Raw genomic sequence first — 19,409 nt, 5'->3', positions numbered from 1 at the left:
CGTGCATTAAATTTTAAAAAAATATTATAATACACCAAATAATATCCGGAAAAAAAAGGGTTAATTTTGTTAAGCAAGAAAGATATAGCTAATCAACATTCAAACCAACAAAACATGCCAATGAAAAGATTTAATTTTCATTATTGTTAATAATGAATAGATAAAATAAAAGTTTAGGTAACAATATCTAATCCAAATGAAGACCAATTATATCTGGTAAATTTTCAAAGTTTCACACTGAATAATCAAAGAGCTGTTAATTAGAGAAACTTCAATTTTTGTGAGCAATACATATTTTAATTAAGGTAACTACAAATGTGGTGTATTCTCTCATTCAAATTATGCATAGTGACATGTTTCTTTTAGTTGGCATCATCACAATTCACAATTTCTTAAGCGTTTTAAGAGGACATTAAAAATATTTAAATTTATCAAAATTAGGTGCGCCACCTTAAATAATAAAGAAATAAAGTAGGAGTAAAAATAAGGCATATGAAAAAGTTATAGTACATGTCACATTACCTTCAAAAAAGTTAGTCTTAGGGGTTTTGTATTATCAAAAAAAGATATCTTGATATTTTTAAAACACCCTATGATACATGAAACAATAAAAGACAAATATAAGAGCAAATTTGGAAGAAGCAACCTTTAGTTGACAACCCTTAGTTGTAATGTAACCAAAAAATTTAATTAAAGACTATAAAAAAATTAGATTGACCCTTATTATATATAGTAATATATTGAAGTTTTCACCCCTTCGATTGGAAATAGGGTTTAGTTTTGTTGATTTAATAATTTGCAATTAATACTTAATCAAAAGCTATTGATGAGCGTAGGTAGGTAGGGTGGAAAATATTTTACTTGATGTACTCATTGTCTATAGGTAAAATGTTCAATAGGTAAAATGTTCAATTTAAAGAAAATATTCTCTTTTAAAAAATTACTTTCATTTGTTGGCGCAAGACATTTTCTTTTATACTAAATCCCTATTTAAAATCCATATATCTGTTTAAGCATTTAATTATTCTTAATGACATATTTTAATAATTATAAAAATATCGTTATACATTTAAAATCACAAATTAATGATACTTTTCATATATACCAAAATCTTTTTCCTTTTTATTTTCCTAATTTTTTTTCTTTTACAGTCATATAAAATGGAACAATAATCAGAGCTAGGGTAATCTAGTCATTGTCATTCTAAAGGATACAGACAACACTTTACCTTTTCACTCCTTTAAACTCTGTCCCTAATCTGACACCTATACCACTTTGCTTCCTTATCACACCAATCTCTCTTTTTCCTTAACTCTTTCAACTTTTTTTAACTTCCCTTCACCTCTTTGCTCTCTCTGCATTAAAAGAAGTCGACATTGAAATGGATAAAGAAAATCAACACGCATAACACACACACTCTTCCCACGCAATCACTAAGGGATTGTTTGGACCCTGATTAAATCATTTCGAGATTATAGTCCTGAAAATATAAGTTTTGCTAATTTATTTCATTTGAGAAGTGAGATAAAACAATTTTAAATTTAATGAGATAAAGTGAAATATTTCAAGATTAAATTTTTCATTCAATTTATATTGCATTTGCTTGATTGTACCGTCAACCAAACGCCAGATAACTTGTGTACGATCAACCAAATACAATATAAATTATACCGTCAACTAAATGCAATATAAATTATATTTCAAACTTAATTCTAAAATCTTCACCTATCTTGCGTACCAAAAAACTTTATATATAACCCCACATTACACAAGTTCCAATCATGGACGAGTAGCTAGATATTTTCTTCTCTTTCTTCTTTATTTTTTCTCTTTCTTCATAAAGCAAAATCAAGAGTTTCAAAAACCACTCCATTTTCCCTTAGAACGGTTACTTTTAATTTCCCAGCTTTCAATGCTCCTTAACAAATAAAAAAAAAATCCAAGAAAAAACCAACGCAATACAAAAAACCATACAAGGTAGCAGAAATATAAACCAAAAACACAAAAAGAAGATAGAATTTCTAGAGAACCGAAGATGGATTTTCCTTCATTCTTGACATCTTTAGCAACTTCTTTTATTATATTTGTGGTTTTAATGCTGTTATTTACATGGCTTTCGAGAAAACCAGGTAACGCTGAGGTGTATTATCCAAACCGGATCCTTAAAGGTATGAACCCGGTTGAAGGCGGGTATATGACCCGTAACCCGTTTGCTTGGATCCGAGAAGCTATGTCTTCATCTGAAACTGATATTATCAACATGTCTGGTGTTGATACTGCTGTCTACTTTGTTTTCCTTGGCACTGGTAAATAATTAAATTTATCTTTTTTTTATCTTTCAGTTCTATGGTAAATTTTAAGCAATATTATGTTTTTTCAAGTAGATCTTAGTGTATCAACAAAGTTGTGGTGGAAAGTAAGTACTAAGTACTCATTCTTAACCAGAGTTTTCGAATTCGAGCCCTACTTACGGAGTCGCTTTTGTCAGGAGCATTTTACTAGTCAGGATTTTTATCGAGGGGTTCAAAAATATAAAAAAGTAAACACACCAAGAAGTAAGAGGGTTCAATATCTACTTTATATACGAAAATAATAATTTTAACCTTGTATTATAGTGTAATTTTTAGCCCAAGGGGGTTCGGAACACCCCCTACTGGCTCCGCCCCTGTTTACCGTAGAACTTCCTAGCACGAGTTCGGAGTTAGTCGGGCCTAATGCGGTTATCGAACACCGGATTAGCAACAAAAAAAATACCCCAATGTTTGTGTATTTTTAAATTTCCAGCATTATTTTTGTAAATTTTAGTTTCGGTACTTTTTACATTTGGTGATTTTTGTGGGGTAGAGTGTTTGGTAAGAAGCATAATGAGGAAAGCAGGTGGTTGCTTTCAAAGCAAAACTAATTAAACCGGCTTATTAGGATCTTCTTTTATTACACAGAGGAGGTTTTGGTGAAAAGTACCAGTTTAAAAAAATAGTTTTGGGAAAAATTATTTAACTTATCATGCACAAGTGCAAAGAGTCTAATTTACAAGTCCAAGTAAAAATAATAATTTTTGGGAAAAACTATTTAACTTATCATCATACACTTAGGGCTTGTTTGGTATAAGGGATAAGGATAAATAATTCCGGGATTATATTTGAGATGAATTTATCCCACGTTTGGTTGGGATAAAATGGTGGTATGACTAATTTCGGAATTAATTATCTCAAGATTATAGTGTTATTTTATCCCTGTGGAAAGTGAAATAACTAATCTCGGGATAACTAATCCTGGGATAACTTGTTTCCAACCAAACTACCCCTTAAAGTGCAAATAATGTTTACATAATTGAACTTGTTATAATGTCAGCCTTCTTTTCTTGGTAGCCATTTCCATTTATTAGAGACAGTTATTCGTAGTCATTTTGTAGGCCGACCTACTCGTTCTACCACATTTGTACATTTAGATGCTACTACTTACTAGTGTAAAAACTATTTTATAATGTGATGTGAGTGGATACAAGTTAGTAGGGATTTAGTAGCCCAGTTAGTTGACTACTTGAACTTTCGCCTTGTTTGTGAGGGTTCGAATGCCCACATTGTAATCCTTTTCCCCCTTTCCCCTTCCCCTATCCCATATGTAATTCAAAAAAAAAAAAAAAAAAAAAACCGAGTGTATACAAGTTAAACTTGAAAGGAAAAATGGATAACCTATTAACCTTAACTAAGTAAATTACGTTTAGCTTTTCTAATACTAGGGGTGCATTTTCAGTTGTTTACTGTTTTCTTTTTGGAATAATTCCAATTCTCTAATTTGTTGTTGTTATATGTAGTGGCAGATTTTGTCTTTGTGGTAAATACTTTTTGGTTCAAAAGTGTATTTTTTGAATCCATTGTTGGTTTGCTCACCCTTTGTTTTTTCTGTAGCTACAAGTATGTCCTTTCCTTTTAAGTAGAGTATGGACAGTTGGGGTGACAAACAAGAAAATTTGAACTGTTTGGATTTTGTTTTTGTTCAATTTTTAACAAAACTTTTATGGAAAAATCTTCTCGGGATAATTGGAGTTTGATTAGGTTTTGAAGGAAAATATTTTATTGACTAACTTTATGGATCTCTAAAAACTACACAATATCCTTTATTCTCTCTTGTTTTCTCTTATTATGAAAATAGCTAGTAGCACCCCTCTTTAACATTAAGAAACCTATTTTAACTCAAAACAGGAAAATCTATTCCCATATTAATTTGACTATAAATCCTAACTAGACATGAACTGAAATACCATATCCTAATCAAATTTAATTTCCTACAATTTTGATTATTATTTTCAACATTCTCCCGTAATTCAAAATTGTATATCTAATTCTTGATCCACTTGTTACTATCTTCAAATTGCTGAGACACTTGTTTCCAACCCATCAATTGTTGAAGCACTTTCTCTTCAAGTGTCACTCACCATCTTTCAATTTTTGTTAAAGCACTTGTCTTCAACCTTGTTGATGCACTTGTCACCAACACCAAATTTTATTGAAGTACTTGTCTTCAACCCCATTGATGCACTTGTCACCAACACCAAATTTTGTTGAAGTGCTTGTCTCCAACCCCGTTGATGCACTTGTCGCCAATCTCGTTGATGCACTTGTCATCCTTCAATTTTTGTTGAAGCACTTGTCTCCAACCCCGTTGATGCACTTGTCACTAACACTAATTTTGTTGAAGCACTTGTCTTTAACCCCGTTGATGCACTTTGTCACCAACACTCAATTTTGTTGTAGCACCTGTCTCTAACCCCGTTGATGCACTTTGTCACCAATACCAAATTTTCGTTGAAGTACTTGTCTCCAACCCTGTTGATGTACTTGTCAGCAACACCAAATTGTGTTGAAGCACTTGTCTCCAACCCCATTGATGCACTTTGTCACCAACACTCAAATTTTGTTTAACCCACTTCTCCAATTTTTAGAAAAGACAGTTCCTTCCTCTTGTGCGTATTTTCTTTTATCTCTTTAAACTTGTAATATTTTTATCAGTACTTCTCAACGTGATTGTCTTTCATGCATATCATTGGCCCCGCTGCCAACATAAGCTGACCATCATAATCATTGGCCAGACGTTTGCGTACATAATTCTTGGCCAGACGGGCGACACATATTGGCTAGTGCCGCCCGCTGGCAGCGGAAGCTATTTGATTCTCTACCAGTATCGTAGAAGCTTTGATACCAATTTGAAGGAAAATATTTTATTGACTAAAGTTTACGGATCTCTAAAAACTTCACAATATCTCTTATTCTCTCTTGTTTCATCTTATTATGAAAATAGCTAGTAACAACCTTATTTATAACAGTAAGATTGTAAGAAACATACTTTAACTCAAAACAGGAAAACTTATTTCTATATTAATTTGACCATAAATCCTAATCAAATTTGGTTTTTTACAATTTTGAATTATTATTTCCAATAGGTTTACAAATTTTTTTTGGAAAGTTTATCGATATTAAGGCGTAAAATGTGTTTGGATCAGAAGACGGAATATTTTCCAAAATGCTGGTCTTGAAAATTGTTTTAAGAAATACTTTTTAAAGTCGAGCCATTTTCTAAAACAAGACAAGTTGAGTTTTGATAATGAGAAAAGTTCTCCAGAGATAACATAATTCAAATACCTCTAAATGCTACAAAATTTGTTGTTATTTGTTTGGGCTCAAGTGTTGTGTTATAGAGAAAAAAGATATAGCATGATTTATGCAAGTTAGGGATTCCAAACTTGGACCAAATAGTCCATATTTATATAATTGGCCCTAAACTTGATGGACCAATTACCTTAGTAAGGCACTTAATTTACAGATAAAACATGAAAATAATGAATGAAATAAATGGAAAACAAGATAATTTAAACCACCGATAATAACCAAAAGTTGTTTAGACTTTAGAAGTTGTCTTGGGTTAAACGAATAGGGTTATGACTTGATATGCAACCACATATTTGACCCAACCTGTATTAATACAAACAAATTTTAAACCAATTGGATTGTAATTGTACTTCTAGTTAAGCTGCTTTGACTGACTTTTTTGGACTACTATTCCACGTTTTGATGCTCTGTTTATATATTTTTATTGTTGTAACAACTAGTTATATGGTTCCACATAGGCAATATTAACTATTTGGGACTATGGCTTTGTTGTTGGTACACTTACACAAACAACAAATTATTGAGTGCTGTAACGAAATGTGTCTAACATTGAGTGGAATGACATACAGGATCATATAATTGATCCAACTAGTTTAGAATTGAGGCATTTTTGTTGTTTCTGTTATAGCCATGAGATGTCTTTTCTTTTTGATTGTTAAATATATAGCATGAGGAGTCAAGTTGGATCCATGCTATATCTTTTCAGTATTGTTTAAATTTTTCTTGCTTCCGTTCATTGGAACTTCGACGTAAATAAACAGAGTAGTCCATTTTCAGTAGTTCACTTGTTGGATTACACTGAGTATGTTGTTGTATTTTAGTGTAGCTAAATTGTTGAAACGTCAAAAAGATTTCATTTGACATAGATTTTTTAATCCTAAACTGAACGTGAGAGTGTAAATTCTTGTACTAATACCATTTGTTTTTCAGCCTTGGGAATATTTGCCTTCTCCGCCCTCGTACTGCTGCCTGTACTTTTACCAGTTGCTTCAACTGATCATAGTATAAGGGCAGTCAACACCACCAGCAACGGAACTTTCACTCAACTTGATAGGTTATCTATGGGGCATGTTGGCGTAAGTTCTTTTGACTTTTCCTTAACAATATCTATAAATTTATGTAAACCATTGTCCTCAGGGTTTTAAATTAGCCTAATTTGGTTATGCAACATTATTTAGATAGCTAGTGTCTATTTTATGGGCATCATGTGTAACGGGGTTTTTTTTCCATTTTTGGCCCGTCGGCCGAAGTTAATTATGGCCGTCAGCCAAAATATACAAAATATATACACTGATTATGTATATTCTATGTATATTTATGTATACAGTATGTATATTTATATTTAACATACAAAACCTGTATATTTGCTGGTTATTATTTTTTGAGCAGTCCAAAAAAATTTAATTATTCTTTTTAATTGCTACCATATGGGATGTTATTTACAATGACCATAACGGATTCTGATTTGTCGTGGATAACCAGTGCATCCACTGTTTTTTTATTTCTCTTCGTTTTATTTTCGCTCAATGAATTCTTATATTTCCTTTTTTTTCCCATTGGTGTTGCAGAATTCAGTTCCGCGGTTGTGGGCATTTATAGTTGCCACATATTGGGTTTCTATTGTTGCTTACTTCTTTTTGTGGAGAGCATACAAGCATGTTACAGAATTGAGAGCTGAAGCTCTTATGTCTCCAGAAGTCCGAGCCGATCAATTTGCTATTCTTGTCAGGGATATTCCTTCTGTCTCTGACGGTCAAAGTAAAAAAGAGCAGATTGATTCATTCTTTAGACAAATCTACCCTGAAACATTTTATCGATCAATGGTGGTGACGGACAATAAGAAGGTGATATCCAGATTCCACATTCTCTGTACTTTTTCAATGTTTTTCCACTTACGCATGCTCATTTCACATAATGGAACATTCTGCATTTTTTTCCGAAAGTCTAAAGTCCTTCGAGTTTTCACCAACTCCGACCTACCTTTATTTATTGGATATTTGAAGGGTGCGCTTGTGCTCATTATGCTCGTCACTTGTCATGTGTAATAGGGCTTTTTCATTTTTACCCCGTTGGCTAAAATTAATTACGGACACTAGCCAAAATATACAAAACATATACACTAATTATGTATTAATATGTATATTATATGTAATTAAAATGTATGTTATATGTATATTCATGTATATGGTATGTATATACAGCCTCTACCCCACAAAAGTTGGGATAAGGTCTGCGTGCATCCTACCTTCCCCATACCCACAAGTGGGATTACATGGGGTATGTTGTTGTTGTTTGTATGTATACGCTATGTATAGTTATACTTAATACACAAAAGATATACATTTTCTGGCTATTAATTTTTAGAGTGGTCCAAACATGTATTTTGCCATGATTTTTTTTATACTGCTTTGCATTACTTGTTCTTGTGCTGAGGGTCTACCGGAAACAATCTTTCTACCTCCCAAGGTAGAAGTTAAGAGGTAAGGTTTGTTTACACTCTACTCTCCCAGACCCCACTGTGTGGGATTTTACTGGGTATGTTGTTACTGTATACATTTTCTGGCTATTATTTTTTAGAGCGGTCCGAGCATGTAATTATTTCCTTAATACTGTGTGGATGCTTGTGTGATTATCAAATATGAGTTTCTATTAGTAGTTCATTAGCTTAAATTTCAAATTTCTTGTAGATTTACAGCGTGATTTTTATCAGGTGAACAAAATTTACGAAGAGTTGGAAGGGTATAAAAAGAAGCTTGAACGTGCTGAAGCCATCTATGCAGAGTCGAAGAAAACAAATCCTGATGCAATAAGACCGTCACACAAAACTGGTTTCCTTGGTATGATCGGTGAAAAGGTGGATTCAATTGAATTCTATAATGATAAGATTAAGGAGTTGATCCAACAATTAGAAGCTGAACAGAAGGTGACTCTCAAAGAGAAACAACAGTCTTCTGCGCTTGTCTTTTTCAACAGCAGGGTGGCTGCAGCTTCAGCATCACAGAATTTACACGCCCCAATAGTTGACACGTGGACTGTTATGGATGCTCCAGAACCCCGGCAGTTGATATGGACTAATCTTTCGAAAAAGTTTTACAAAAGAATAATTCGCCAGTATGTTGTGTACGCTGTTGTTTTCCTGACCATATTCTTTTACATGATTCCGATTGGTTTCATTTCTGCATTGACAACTCTAGACAATTTGATGAAGATCCTCCCGTTTTTGAAACCGGTTGTTAAGCAGAAGGCAATCAAGACAGTGTTAGAAGCGTATTTACCTCAACTTGCACTGATCTTATTTTTGGCTTTGTTGCCAAAGTTTCTTCTGTTTCTCTCCAGAGCAGAAGGCATCCCATCGGAAAGCCATGTGACGAGAGCTGCTTCCGGGAAATATTTTTATTTCTCTGTGCTGAATGTATTTATTGGTGTTACTCTCGGTGGAACTCTGTTCACTACCTTCAAGAGTGTCGAGAAACGTCCCAACTCTATTTTTCTTGTGTTGGCAGAAAGCCTTCCAAAGAATGCAACATTCTTCTTGACCTTTGTGGCTTTGAGGTAAGCCAGTAGCCTGCTCTCACTTTTATACTTCTTCAGCTTCTTTTTTATCGCGCAACTTTCTTCTCGACCCACTACTAAAAATCACTACTTTCCCACTGAAAAATGTTCAATGGGAATGTGGCTATTCTCACTGAATGTCGGTGGGAAAAACTAAATAGTAGTGTTTTCACAAGGAAAAATTAGGAAGTTTCCCGACGTTTCAATGAGAACTTGTTCCCACCATGCGTTTTCCCAGTGGGAATGAGGTGGGAAAATCATGTTTTATAACACAAATTGACCTTTGTAGCTATGAAGTAAGTCTATAGTATGCTTTCCCGTTGATTTTCTCAGCTACCTTTATACCTTTTTTGTAATGGTATGTTGTCTTGAGTCGTATCTGCACATCATATGAACTGTTTGTTTACTTGAGCATACACTGAGAGTGTGTTTGTTATGGGGTGTGTTCGGTATGGAGGAAAATATTTTCCAATTTTCTCATGTTTGGTTGGTCAAAATGTTATGGAAAACATTTTCTTTAGAAAAACAAGTTCCTTGAAAATGAGAAAAATGGCTTCCTTAATGGAAGTAGGGAAAACAAGTTCTACAAGTAACATTGCAAGTTCATTGTCTCCTCCCACCCACCCAACACCCCCAAACCCTACCCCTCGACCTTCCCACACCCCGCCACACCCGAACCCCCATACACTACCCCTACACCACGCAAACTAACCCCCCACCCTACCTCACCCCACCACCTAACACCCCCCCCCCCCTCCAACTATTAGTGGTGGAGCCGGGATTTTCACCTAGGGGGTTCACATATACGAAGAAGTAAATACATAGAAGTTAAGGGGTTTCAATATCTACTATATATATAGTATAACTTTTTGCCGAGGGGGTTCGGATGAATCCCCTTGTGGCTACCTAGCTTCGCCCGCCCGCATCCTCACTCCACCACTTAACCACCTCCTCCTACCCCCAAGCTTATAACCACCTACCCCCACACCTCCTACCCCTAAACCCTACGTTTCACCTACCTACCACCACCCCCTATCTCTCAACTTTGCAAAACTGGGCACTTTGTGAAAGTAATAACTTTCAAAAATAGCAACTTTAAAAAGTAGCCGCTTTTTAAAAATATTACTTGCGAAAAGTAGCTGCTTTTCAAAAATAGTCGTTTTACACAAGTAGTCACTTAATAAAATAGTCACTTTGTGAAAGTAAGTAGTTTTTAAAAATAGTCACTTCGTGAAAGTGGCCAATTTTCATAAATAATCATTTTGTGAAAGTAGTTACTTTTAAAAACTAACTACTTTTCAAAAGTAGCCATTTTTTAAAATAGCCTCTTTGTGAAAGTATTAAAATAACCATTTTTGCAATGTGCCCTTTCTAAGACAGTGACCACTTTTGTAAAGTGGCCATTTTTTTAAAAGTGACACAAAAAGGACTACTTTAGTAAAGTGTCCATTTTTTGAAAAATGACAAAAAAGTTGCTACTTTTGCAAATTTCATTTCCAGTCATTTTGCAAGAAATACATTTTTGCAAAAATAGCCATTTTTATGTCACTTCAAATAATATTCAATTTTACAAAAATAGCCATTTTTGTGTCACTTTTTAAAAAGGGCTAGTTTACAAACATAGTCACTTTTTTGCGTTGTCTTTGAAAGTACAAAGTAGTCTTTTTTTTTTTTTTTTTTTTTTTGTTGTTGTTGTTGTTGTTGTCTTAGAAAAAAGCCACTTGCAAAGGTATTCACATATTTGGTTATCTTACAAAAATAGCCACTTTGTGAACGTAACACCTTCTTCAAAATGTGGGGTGGGGTAGTAGGGAAGGTGGGAATGAATTGGGAGAAGGGGGGGGGGGTGGGGGAGGGTAGGAGGTTAGGGGTAGTGAGTTTGGGGTTTGGAGGTGCGTGTGGTTAGGGGGTTGGATTGGTATTTTTGTTAAACCAAAAACTAGAAATGTTTTACACATCCAACCAAACACAGAAAATAAGTAGGAAAATCATTTGTTTTTCAAGAAATCATTTTCCATCATACCAAACACACCCTGAGTTTGACATGGATCAACCGTTCTCCTTTTTAACAGACAGTCCTAAATTATCATCTTTTATGTTTTTATCAAGACCTATTTGGTGTTAAAGCTCGGTTCATAATGGTCATATCTAGTAATTAAAGAGAAAATACTAATGCTCCTTTAACCTCAAAAAGGGATCGTTGAAGTTTATTTTCTTTGCACAACTCAAGGTGTTTTATGGTCCTGAATGTTAGTAGTTTCTTTTGTCGGTAGTTTGCATTCTGCTTCTCCAAGGAACATCATCTTTTTGGTAAGGGAATATTCAAATGATTTTTGTAATTCGTTCATCTCAGGTTCTTTGTCGGCTACGGGCTGGAGCTGTCAAGAATAGTTCCTCTTATCATATTCCATCTCAAGAAGAAGTATATGTGCAAAACTGAAGCTGAGATAAAGGAGGCTTGGGCTCCTGGTGATCTAGGCTATGCAACTCGATTTCCCGGTGATATGCTGATTATGACGATTGTCTTATGTTATTCCGTCATAGCTCCAATAATTATTCCGTTTGGTGTGGTATACTTCGGTCTAGGATGGCTTCTTCTACGGAATCAGGTGATTATTACTCCCATTGTTCCACATTAAGATCACAAGATCTAATGGGACTTTTGGTTTGGGTCAAAAGTTTTTTCTTTCTTAAACACCGTGTTCAATCAAACACAATGTCTTATGAAATGAAACCAGGGAGTACTTATTTCAGTGTCGTAGTGTTTATATATCAATCAAATAAGCTTTATATCTATTTCGCTCTATTTAGGTCTAATTAATTTCATACTCCCTCCATCCCAAAATAGTTCACGTTTCGCTTCTCGAGAGTCAATTTGACCGATCTTCGAAACTAAACTAGATTATATTAATTTAATATTTAAATTAAAATTTAGATAATTCAAAAATTATATGAAAAATGCTTATAGGGTACTATAATTTTTTCAGATGCATATGGTGAAAAAATACAATCTTAAAATGTTGGTCAAAGTTCATGTAGTTTGACTCTCGAGAAGCGAAATGCGATAACTATTTTGGGACGTAGGGAGTATTAAATACCTTAAAAGTAGAGATTTAGGTTAGATTTAGGTTCTCTAAGTTCCCCACATATTTATCATAGTGTGTTTATATATCAATCAACATGTGATTCCTTTTTTTTTTCTTTTTCCAAACAGGCACTCAAAGTGTATGTTCCCTCATTCGAGAGCTACGGAAGAATGTGGCCCCATATTCACACGCGCATGTTAGCTACCTTGATTTTGTTTCAAGTTACCATGTGTGGCTACTTTGGAGTTAAAATGTTCAAGCCTACTCCAGTTCTTTTTCCACTTCCAATATTCTCCCTCATCTTCGCTTTAATTTGTCAGAAGAAATTCCGTCGGTTCTTTATTTCTCCAGCCCTCGAGGTTGTTTCTCACGAGTTAAAGGAAGTTCCAAACTTGGAAATTGCGTTCAGATCGTTCATTCCACCGTGCTTGAGTGCAGGCAAATCCGATGAGCATCAGTTTGAGGACGCATTATCTCACGTGTCGAACACAGGTTCGTCTTCGGTATGATATGGACATTTGCAAGGATATTACCAGTTTTATTCTGTTGTAGATTTGGGACTCTACTTTGGTTAGTCTGTGTTGATAGTTTTTGTACCTAGGCTTTTAGATAGTTGTACCCTGTGTTGAATACTTTATTGGATAGTTGCTCTGTGTTCATAGTTTGTGTGGGATATTTGTTTGTGAAACAAATTTCTGTTTAGAAAGTCAGATTGCTGTATTTATTCTGTAATGATAATGGCATGAATTGCTTCAATTTGCAAGCACTTAGCGGGAATATTCAATGCATGCAAATTGCAACGGTAAATCTGATATTAATTTGCCTTTAACATTGTCCACCGTTAAAAGTTGACAACAAAAAATAATTGGTAGGCATGTCTAACTTGGACAGGGAAGTAAGAGTTTGTAACTAAGTCGGAAGGTAAAATAGAAAAGGTCTGGAAAAAGAGACATATTGTACTTGTTTTTTAGGGTCACTTATTGAAGCGCTCTATAATTGTAAGAAGACCTTAACCCCCCTGCTTGGATGGTTGTTTCCTGTGGTTCATTAATATACAAGATGTAGATGCACAGATTTAGCATTGCATCGTATTAATAAACACAATGTTTGGATAGACTATATCGTTTGTTGTGGTTTAATAAGATTTGTATTGTTGGTTTGACTATGTGGTACTGTATAATAACTTCTACGTTTACTAAAATACTCCTTAACTCTTAATTAGAAAATTAATTTATATATATCAATAAAGCTCAGGTTAAAGATAAAATAGGAACTTTAAAAGATAAGTAGGTGGTGGGTGGGGGTGGTGGAGGGGTGGGTGGTTGTGGGATGAGGGTGGGATCTTGGGTGGTAGGGTGGGCGTGAGTGGTTGTGGGGGTCAGCGGGGTGGGGGTGGGGGTGCAGCGAGGGTGGGTGGGGGTGGGGGTGTTGCGGGAGGTGGGTGTTTGTGGGACGAGGGGTGGGGAGCTGGGTGTACTAAGGCGGGGGTGAGTGGTTGTGGGGTGGGGGGGGTCGGAAGGTGGGGGGTGGTGAGTGGGGGTAGTTGGGAGGTGGGGGTGAGTGGTAGCGTGGGGGTGGGAAGGTGGAGGGTGGGTATAATGAAGAAATGAAATATGTAACCACGCAAAAATCACTAAATCCGTGGTTACAAAAATTGAACTTTTTCATGGTTATATAACCACAAAATTACAATGGGTTTACAACACCATACCACATAATTTTAAGAACAATGGATACAAATATGATTTCATAGAAAATCATACATTAATGAACCACGGGAAACAACCATCCAAACGGGGGGTAAAGTGTTATCATGTCGTCGCTCTTTGTTATCACTAGTATTTGTACCCGCGCGATGCGCGATCATAATTAAGAAAAAGGGGAACTTACACAATTACTAGCAAATAAGAACTAAATTATGTAATCTACAACTATTTTCTAATTTACAGAATCTACCATATATACCCTATAAATGAGTAAAGGAGAAAATCTTTAGATATGGTAATTTTCCTATAAATAAGGTAATTAAATTTGATAGGTTATATTTTTTTTTCCTAAATTTAAGTAATATGTCCCTACAGCTATCTTAATCATCAAACCCTAGAAAAACCCCATTAAGTAGAATTTGCTCATACACTCCATCTTTTATAAGGTATATTCTAATACTGTGTACTACATATATATTATACAGAAGGTATTATTATGTTATATACTGTATATAAATATATTAATTCTTACTATTATACCCACAAATAATTTATTATCATCTTTTCAATTACATTTACCAATTTGAATAGACCATAGACATGATATTATTGTATTATATATAGTATATAATATACCCACAAATGTTTTATCATCATCTTTTCAATTACACTTATCAATTTGAATATACCATAGTATTTTACCCTTAGAAACAAAAATAGTGTGAAAAAGTGGTAACACATGCTTAGAAATAAAAAATAAAAATCTGAAACGCTTAAGTAAAAAACTACAAATACGAAATACTGAGGCGTAATCCAGATCAGAAGACTTTGAATATGTATATAAAAGCAAAGCTTAAGTGAAATAGCTGTAACACATGCTTAGAAATTATATATAAAAAAAAAATCTGAAAAGCTTAAGTAAAAAACTACAAATACGAAATACTGAGGCGTAGTGCGTATCAGAAGACTTTGAATATGTATATAAAAGCAAAGCTTGAAAAATTGTATTTCTAGGAGCTTGAGGAAATGAATATGGAAGGGAGAGGACATGGAATTGAAAATTAGAGCACCTTTTGATTGATAAGGTAAGTTTTTAGGTGAGAGAATTACATTTTATTGTGTATTTAATTAGGGGAGATATTTCGGGATATGAAAGATTGTATATAATATAATACAAAGTTAAAAGATTAGAATAAATTGTATTAATATAATTTTTTTAAAGTAGTTGTAACTTTTAAAAATTTCTTTTTTGAATCTTGTATTTGTGTGACTTTCCCTAAGAAATATTAGTACCAAATTGTGATCTTGTTTGTTTAAGTACATTAGTAATATTTATTTAAAACAATTTTTCATCATGTTTCTCAATGTAATATAGTACCTAATAACTAAATCTCATACTTAATTAACATAAAGAAATTTTTTGTTACTCCTCAAATATTTTCTTACTTCTAAACTTTTATCTATTATTCACAAACGTTCAATTGTCTAATTTGATGAATCGTATTTTTTGAGTATTATTTACTTACTTTATTTTATTTTTTGAATTATAAATATCCTACTTTATCTCAATTTCCCTTTTGAACTTTTTTTCTACTATGGTATTTTAATTAGTTTCCCCATTTAGTATTATAATTGAAATAAAAGTATTTAATACTAATAGTGATTTTTGAATTCATCAGATAATAGAAGTATTCTATTATTTTGGGGAAAATTATTTACATTTCCTAACTTTGCTTTAGAAATTAAACTCTTTGCTCAACTTTGAACAATAGATCCCCCCCCCCCCCCCCCCCAAAAAAAAAAAAAAAACCCCTCTTATCCTATGCAATGTATTTTACCCTTAACATTTTCAATTCTTGACTATGTTACTTTTTTTTAATTATATATAATATTTTAATTTTTTAATGTAGATATATGTATAGATTTTTAATTTAGTTCATCAACATTATAAACAGAATAATCCTTTTATGAATTTGATACAAAATCAAATGCTACCTTTTTATTTTTTTTATTTTTTATTGTATCATTTTAAAAAATGTTACGTGCATTAAGTATGTTGGTATGTATGTGCATGCATGCTTGTGGGTATTTAAGTTTCACTTATTGCTTATTCTCTATTGTTGATAGGGTCAATCCCACTTTACCCTCTTAACATTTAAGGGTTGGGAAACGATACCCCCTCCACATATTAAATGAGAACGATAGCCCCCTTATGCAATATTTTGTTGTCACTAATGATAGAAAAATTACGTGTAAAAAGCAATTACATTTTGATTCTACTTATAGTTTTGATATAAAATTTTGAGTTTTAATTTAATTATAGAATCTTGTTGCGTAGAATTATTCAATTTACTTTTACTTTTAGCTTTATCTATTACTCCCTCCATCTCAATTTATGTTACACTTTTCTTTTTCAACAGTTAAAAAAAAATGATATCTTTTTATATTTAGTAACAATTTAATTTTAATTTTTTTCTAAATGAGATGATTTATAGTCTCAATAATTTCTATAGCTTGTTTTAAACCATAAATTTTAATAGTTCTCTTTTTCTCTTAAACATCGTGCCAATCACAGATATTCACTTAAATTGAGACAGAGAGAATAATATTTTTACATGATCTTATTAACATAGTATGCCTTTTCTTAGATTTTCTATCTTCTTTTTCCTTATCAATAATTATTGTGTTACCAATCACCTAATATTATTATATTTTAATGTGACTTTTATTAACCTCCCATTTGACGTAGCGTGCTTGCATATTACTCTCTTTTAATATAATGTATAGATAAATATAATTTTTTTCTTACACATAAAATTTACTCTTTTATATACATTTATTCAATTGGTCGAAATTATTTCATTGCTTGAATTTATCAAATAATTTTTTATTCTTGTTATTATTTAATTATTTTCTCTATTTTATTTTTAAATTAACTCAAAGTATAAAGAACCTCACACACTCTGTATTATTTAATTTTATCAATTATATTTTCCCATTTAAGTATTGCGTATAGTTCAAATAATATCATATTTATTTTAAATTATACTTTCAATTAGTCTAGAATATAAGTAGGTAGTGCCTCTGAATATGTTCTTCTAAAATCTATTTATACTTTTAATAATTGTTTTTTCGGTTATGTACAATAAGAAAATAAATTCTGCTTCCCTTTTGGTTTCAATAAAAATTTTCAGTTTTAATTTAAGTTTGTAGCTTATACACATTAAAATTTTGAGAAAGGAATAAGATAAGATTATGGTTATAAATTAAAATTGTGGATGATACTGTACATTTGAACGACTCCAATTTTCGCGAACACTAACCACATGGTATCAAAAATATCTTTCAATTTAAATTTCAGAACATTTGTATCTTTCAATTTATATTAAAAAAGATTTTATCTTTTTATTCAACAACGTTATATTTGACATCAAATTTATTGCCAGTTTGTTAGCTACAATTTTTCTAAAACAATGTATATTTGAAAAGACATGATTCTACTATACACAAATACTATTTTGCATATATGAGCGGAGGTCCATGTGAGAGTCAGTTTCCCCCGAGGCTCCTTTTGTTGGTATTGAAAAAACTCTCTAAATAATACGTATAAACAATTTTATCAAATGCATAATTATCATTTTGAATCCTGTGACAAATTAATACAAAAAGACAGTATAATATTAATGTATATGAGTGCATATAAGTTAAATATATGTGATGTACCTTGCTCTTCTGTTATGAAACCAAACTTCCAGTTGTCCTGGGTGCAAGTTAGTGTTTCTACTCTGCATATTAATTAAAGACATTATCATTCAATTGGTTCATTTAAAACTTTTCCACCAAGCTATATAAAGATGCTAACTAATCATAATGTATGTTTCTTACTTAAGCTAATTTGACAAAATTCAAATCGGAGATTTAATATTTTCCTACCATATACAGTCATCACTAACTTCACATCAAGACTTTTCATAGAAATCCTGCAACTTTCATTTATATGTAACAATTTCTAATGAAGTAAAAGGAATATACCATTGCATATAACGCCGTAAGTAGGCAACTAAATGGTCGCCATATCATTTTGGAGAATGTAACTTCACGACTCAATTAGTGGATCGAGCGGGCACCCACACTAACCTCCCTGGTGGGCGAACCCCTTCCCATATTCATCATCCAATCCAAACATAAGAAAAGTAAATAAAAAGATTAAGTAGTCTCAAAGTATAGATAACTACTAAATGCGGAATTCTAATACATCCTTCCCGGAATTTGATCTAAACTGTCTCAGAATATGAAATAAAGGCAAGTAAAATAGAAGAATCTCCAGACAGTGGAATTCATCAGATGCTCACCCTGGAAACTCTACAAGTTGAGCCTCGGGATCACTCACGAGGTGCGGAGGAGGAACCTGCTACGAAATCTGCACTCAGAAAAAGAGTACAACAAGGTAGTATCAATACAAACACCATGTACCGATAGGTATCATAGGACGACAACAATTAGATCACATATATACGAAGAAAGAAATCGAAAGATAGACATGTAACAGTCGAATATAAGTAACAACACAATCCAAGATTAGGAACAATACTCATGATATAAGTGCCATAGCAGAATCAATGATATAGATGAATGAAGCAAATGAGTGCATATGCAATGCAATGAAATGCACTGGACAATTGTCTGTCACAGTACACACATGCTATGAACGGATATCCTCCACGTCTCGATAGTCATGACACATGGCGGACCCCCGAAGTCCGTGTACTACTCAGTCCGCACACAGCCCAGGGATGACTTCCACAATCCTATCCATTCCGCACACAACCCAGAGGTGGCTTCCATATCAAACCCGTCTACGCCCTCTCCTCGCTCACCACAATATCTAATGTTTCTTTTCTCACTTATCATCACCACATTAAAATCAGCTCATTATCAATGTATCAGGAAAATTGTGTATGAATGTTATGCATGATATCAATATCAAGTGTAAATCATAATCAAGATCTCATTCATGCCTCAACATGAGCACATATCACAATACCAATCCTAAATCATTGTTCCTTCCTTTATCGATGATAAGTGACAGGATAAGTGAGAGATGAATGCATCACAAACACAACATAGTCAAGGGCAAACAAGCCCAATGCAGCACACATGGCGACAAATCAAATCACAATAACAAGGCGACAAGCCCATAAAGTCATCAATAATACCAACCTAGGAGTATCCATCCCAACTTCATACCTGAAGGCTTAACATGCTTTCTCCGTCAATAACTAACTTCTACATATGCTTCACTAATTGAAGTCTAACCGAAAGGTAAGTCGTAACCTACCTCGATGCCGAGCTGGTGCCACGAACAGTCAAACGTGAGCCTTTCCCTTCCGAAGAGCCTC

The 19,409-nt window shown here is 33.4% G+C and overlaps 1 protein-coding gene across 1 annotated transcript; it reads left to right on the top strand.

Moving 5' to 3' along the window:
* The first annotated feature begins 1,793 nt into the window (after positions 1 to 1,793).
* LOC132055554 (CSC1-like protein ERD4) lies at positions 1,794 to 13,060 on the top strand. The gene is made up of 6 exons (XM_059447444.1): positions 1,794 to 2,306; positions 6,597 to 6,742; positions 7,235 to 7,510; positions 8,377 to 9,218; positions 11,572 to 11,827; positions 12,433 to 13,060. The coding sequence occupies exons 1-6, from the start codon at positions 2,036 to 2,038 to the stop codon at positions 12,811 to 12,813; spliced, it is 2,172 nt and encodes a 723-aa protein (XP_059303427.1). The 5' UTR covers positions 1,794 to 2,035; the 3' UTR covers positions 12,814 to 13,060.
* The last annotated feature ends 6,349 nt before the right edge of the window (positions 13,061 to 19,409 follow it).

Source organism: Lycium ferocissimum, chromosome 1 (assembly GCF_029784015.1).
Source record: "Lycium ferocissimum isolate CSIRO_LF1 chromosome 1, AGI_CSIRO_Lferr_CH_V1, whole genome shotgun sequence".
NCBI classification, from domain to species: Eukaryota; Viridiplantae; Streptophyta; class Magnoliopsida; order Solanales; family Solanaceae; genus Lycium; species Lycium ferocissimum.
The sequence above is the reverse complement of the archived record's forward strand: the minus strand, read 5'-3'. Positions and strand labels throughout refer to the sequence as shown.

Excerpts from the sequence above, each read along its gene's own strand:
- LOC132055554 (XM_059447444.1), top strand. The coding sequence starts at position 2,036 with ATGGATTTTCCTTCATTCTTGACATCTTTAGCAACTTCTTTTATTATA. Across the intron at positions 2,307-6,596 it reads CTTTGTTTTCCTTGGCACTG|CCTTGGGAATATTTGCCTTC; the intron begins GTAAATAATTAA and ends TTTGTTTTTCAG. Across the intron at positions 11,828-12,432 it reads GGCTTCTTCTACGGAATCAG|GCACTCAAAGTGTATGTTCC; the intron begins GTGATTATTACT and ends TTTTCCAAACAG.